General features: G+C 32.7%; 1 protein-coding gene across 1 annotated transcript; it reads left to right on the top strand.

Annotated features, from left to right (window-relative positions):
* Positions 1-2,090: 2,090 nt before the first annotated feature.
* Positions 2,091-2,836, top strand: LOC135949489 (uncharacterized). The gene is made up of 2 exons (XM_065499068.1): positions 2,091-2,210; positions 2,597-2,836. Exons 1-2 carry the CDS (start codon positions 2,091-2,093, stop codon positions 2,834-2,836), a joined length of 360 nt encoding a protein of 119 aa, XP_065355140.1.
* Positions 2,837-5,025: the final 2,189 nt, after the last annotated feature.

Below are 5,025 nucleotides of genomic sequence, written 5' to 3'. Positions count from 1 at the left end.
ATTTATGCGGAGCTAGATCGAATGTTGGAGATGGACGTAATTGAAGAATCAGATAGTGCGTGGTCTTCACCTATTGTGTTATTACGTAAACCCGGGAAAGTTAGGTTATGCCTTGATAGCAGGAAGGTCAACTCAGTAACTCTGAATGATGCGTACCCACTGCCTATAATAGATGGTATCTTATCAAGATTACCTAAAGCCGAGTATATTACTAGTCTTGATTTGAAGGATGCTTTCTGGCAAATACCTCTCGATAAATCATCGAAAGATAAGACGGCATTCACCGTTCCTGGTCGCCCCTTGTACCATTACAAGGTTATGCCTTTTGGCCTTTGTAATGCGCCCCAGACTATGTCAAGGCTAATGGACAAGGTGGTACCAGCGGAATTGCGATCGGAAGTGTTCGTCTATCTGGATGATTTGTTGATTGTGTCTGACACATTTGAGAGGCATTTGCATGTGCTACGAGAAGTGGCTCGTCAATTTCGTGCAACTGGACTGACTTTGAATGTTGAAAAGTCAAAATTCTGCGTTCGTGAAGTCCATTATCTAGGCCATATAGTTGGGGACGGGGTGATTCGTACAGATCCTGCGAAAATTTCGGCTATAATAGATTTCCCACAACCAAGATCTGTCAAACAACTTAGAAGATTTCTGGGTATGTCTGTCTGGTATCGGAAGTTTATCCGGAACTATGCAACTATAACTGCACCTTTAACAGAGTTGTTAAAGTCAAATCGTAAATTTATTTGGAGTGAGTTAGCTGATCAGTCTTTTGAAGAGTTAAAGACCATCTTGACAACTACCCCAGTGTTGCATAGCCCTGATTTTGCAAAACCTTTTTATATACATTGTGATGCAAGCAGCACTGGAATAGGAAGTGTATTGGTTCAAAAAACTGCGGAGGGTGAAGAGGTTCCAATCGCCTTCATGTCGAAGAAACTCAACCAAGCCCAACGTAACTACTCGGTAACCGAACAAGAATGCTTAGCAGCAATGCTAAGTATAAAAAAATTCAGAGCTTACGTGGAAGGGCATGAGTTCACTGTCATCACCGACCAAACTGACTTAAGTTCTCGGTTGGCAAGGTGGGCCTTAAAACTCCAAGGATTCAGTTTTAAAATAGAAATCGCAAAGGCAGTCGCAATATAGTTCCGGATACGCTTTCGAGGGCCAACACAGAAGATCTGTCCGAAATCAAAGATTTAGAATTGTGCGTTTTAGAAGATACTGGAGTTTTCGTAGATTTAAATTCTGAATATTTCCAAGGGACAGATTATAAGGGACTACTGGACAGAGTAAGGGCTAATATAGATAAAACTCCTGATTTAAAGATAATAGACGGTTACTTATATAGAAGAATGGAGCACTGTTCTGGAGAAAAAGTTCAAGACGATCTCGCTTGGAAGCTATGGTTACCCAGAGAGTTAATAAGAGAGGTTCTTCAAAAGGCTCATGATAGTCATCTCTCTGCACACGGCGGTATTACGAAAACACTAGAACGTATTCGAAGGTTTTACTTTTGGCCGAATCTACTAAATGATGTTAGAGATTACATTAACAATTGCGATACGTGCAAGGGTACTAAACATCCAAATTTTATCATGCGACCTCCAATGGGTAAAACATCTGAAACTCACAGGTTCTTCCAAAAACTCTATATAGACTTTTTAGGTCCCTATCCCCGTTCAAAAACTGGGAATGTAGGTATTTTCATAGTAATGGATCACTTTTCCAAATTTTGTTTTTTAAAACCAATAAAGAAATTTACAGCTGATATTGTAATTAATTATCTGGAACAAGAGCTTTTCCATACTTTTGGCACTCCAGAAGTTATAGTATCTGATAATGGCTCACAATTTAAATCAAATCAATTCAACAAATTATTACAAAATTACGGCATTAACCATGTTTATACGGCAATATATTCGCCCCAATCCAATGCTTCTGAGCGCGTAAATCGCTCAGTATTATCTGCGATAAGGGCGTACATAAAACATGACCAAACTAATTGGGATGAATACCTCAGCAGTATCAGTTGTGCTTTACGTTCGGCTGTACATGCCTCTATAGGTACTTCACCTTATTATATGGCTTTTGGACAACATATGATTAACAATGGCAAATCGTATGAATTGCTTCGTAAATTGGAAATGTTGGAGGACAGATCTGTTAACTTTAATCGTGAGGATACATTTGATTTAATTCGGGCTAGAGCTGTCAAAAATATGGTCAAGCAACAACAACGCAATGAAAAAAAAGAGTTGAAGTTCTGTGATATTAGTATTAAGTTTGACTTATAGTATATGTTTGTGTTGTAATGATTATTTATTTATTTATTAATTCTGTGTCGTGAAGTCCAGTTTTTTAAATAATAAGTTAATTGACAATGTAAACAATAGAATTTCAATTCAACAATAAAAGAAAACCCCTGAAGAAGTTTGAAACAAACAAACGAAACGTTGGGTAAATAATAATAAAAATGAAAATACTTTGATTTTTATTTACACATTTGGTAACAAATGATTGACCATAAATAGCCCGTAAGATTGGAATCTTAAAAACTAAAATTGTCAACATCATTGGTCATAAATAGAAAACTAGAAAAGAAAAAATTTACAATTTACGTTCAAAAGAGGTTAATTACACTGTCGGACAAGAGGTATATAGAAGAAATTTCAAACAAAGTAATTTTGAAAAGGGATTCAATGCTAAATTGGCTCCACCATTTGTAAAGGCAAGAATAAGGAAGAAAACTGGTACCTGTTACTACGAGTTAGAGGACCTTACTGGACGATTGGTTGGTGTTTACCATGCAAAGGACATACGTCAGTGAGCGTTAACTCTTATTTCCATTGATTTTTTTTATTTTTTTTTTATGATGTTATTTTTTTTTATCTCCTACAATCGGTATCATATTTGTCGTGTTACCACCCCAAATCTGATTTTGGCAGGGGGGTAATGTAGAGGCGCTTGTAGTCGTATAAATTTATTTATAGAGAAAAATTTTTAATGAGTTTTTACAATTTGTAAATAAATTTTTTTTTGTATAAAAGTTTACTTTTTCTCAGAAAATTTTGCTAAAATGATTGCAGACCCAAAGTCAATTTCAAAAAGAATTTCTCACACTTATGACCCTTGTTAAGCGAGATTTATTTTCAAATGAAACAATATTTTTAAATAAAAATAATGTTATTAACATTATAATGACTAATGAAATACAAATCTGTGTTTGTTCATGCATTTATGTGTGGATAATGCAGTAACGAGTATTTGGAGTGAAGTTAGGGGTTAATGTTTATGCGAATCTTATGTATGTATTTGTGGTAACATTATTTTTCCAGGATTTCAGGAATTTTTTTGAGGTATATATAGGCTAACGCCGTTAAAATTTGTCTTTTCCTTTTAATCATCACCTGGCGTGTATAAGTGTGTGTTACACATAAAAGTGCTAAATTTTTCAAATAAAGTTTATTTTTTTTTACCGGCGCAACGTTGTTTCTTGTAAGTAAATTATACTGTCTATTTCTGTTTGCTAAATACAAAGCTATCAGGGTTTTATTAGATAAACAATATTTTTTTGGTTTCGCACACATTTTGTTTAACAAAATGTGTATAAAACCTTTGATAATCTCTAGATTCTATTATGAGCAAGAAAAGATTTCTCTACCTAAAGATATTTTTTTCACCTAATTAGGTATAATTTTCAACATCAGAAACTACATAAACCAAAAAGGAAAAGAAATCTGTTTTATTGGCTCTAACGTAGTTGATTGGTAGCAAAAGGTAATGTCAGCCAAAGAAAAGCCAACATTCATACTAAAATCTAAATTAAAACTTAACCACAAAAACTGAATTTTGATCCCTTAGACTTCGGTGTCATTTATTGGCGTAATTTCTGTGCCTTGGAGACCACAAAGCCTGCAGCTCGATTTTTTTTGGCCCACCAACGTTAATCTCGGACGGGATAATTACACAAGAGTACACTGAAAATAGTATAAATCTGTGAGTAAAAGTTTTCCCAGAAGAATCACAAAATCTGTATGCTTAAACAAAATTTCCACATCAAGAAAACAAGAAAAAAAAAACGTAAAGAAAAATTTATTTAATTGTGAAAAATTTACAAAGAAATTAAAAATTGCAAAAAGTGAAAATTTTTAATTAAATAATAATAAAGAACCTTAAACTACATAAAGACAGTGCCAGAACTTTTAAGTGATTGTTGTGAAGAACATTGAAATATTAGTTATCTAAAAAGAAAAAGAAATAAAATCGCAAATTATAAAAATAACAATATATTAAATAGTTACTTGCGTTATTTCCCCGAAAACGGCAAAAGTACCACAAAATCCATATTTGCGACGGGCTTAAGACAATTTTTTTTAACTTTGAATTCATTTTTTTTAAATATTTAAGTAAAAGTGATATAATTTGTCTATTTTGTTGCTATATTTTTAATGTTTACACTGTAAATGCAAAAATCACGATCAAAATTTAAGAAAATAATTGAAAATAAACGTCAAAAAAAAAAAAGTAAAAAAACAAAATTAAAAGAAGAAAATAAGAACAATATTGTTTAAATGATCTAAATTCTATAAATAAATATAAAAAGAGAGGCTTTATAAATGATATCGTAAGTTTCAACTGAGATAAGTGAGCAAAAACAATCGTTGTCAGTTATAACAGTACAGTGCGGGTAAATAAAATAAGGGTGACATAAAAAAATAGAAAAAAATTAGAGAAACGAATTTTATTTGTATAAAATTACATACGATTAATAATTTTTTTATTTAATAACGATTAAAATTTAAATATATATAAAAAAAAATCCCTTTTAAATCCTATTATCCCTAATCCCGATTCCTCACCACTACAACCTGAAAGATCTTTCATCGTTGGAGTTCCAGTGTACCCATACCTATGTAAGTGATTCGTTTTTTTTTTTATTTCCTAAATTATCTAAATACCTAAAAGATAACAAAGTTATAATAATGAAAAACATTTGTGTTGGTGGCTCTGCTAACA

Source organism: Calliphora vicina, chromosome 1, assembly GCF_958450345.1.
Source record: "Calliphora vicina chromosome 1, idCalVici1.1, whole genome shotgun sequence".
Classification (NCBI taxonomy): Eukaryota; Metazoa; Arthropoda; class Insecta; order Diptera; family Calliphoridae; genus Calliphora; species Calliphora vicina.
The sequence above is the reverse complement of the archived record's forward strand: the minus strand, read 5'-3'. Positions and strand labels throughout refer to the sequence as shown.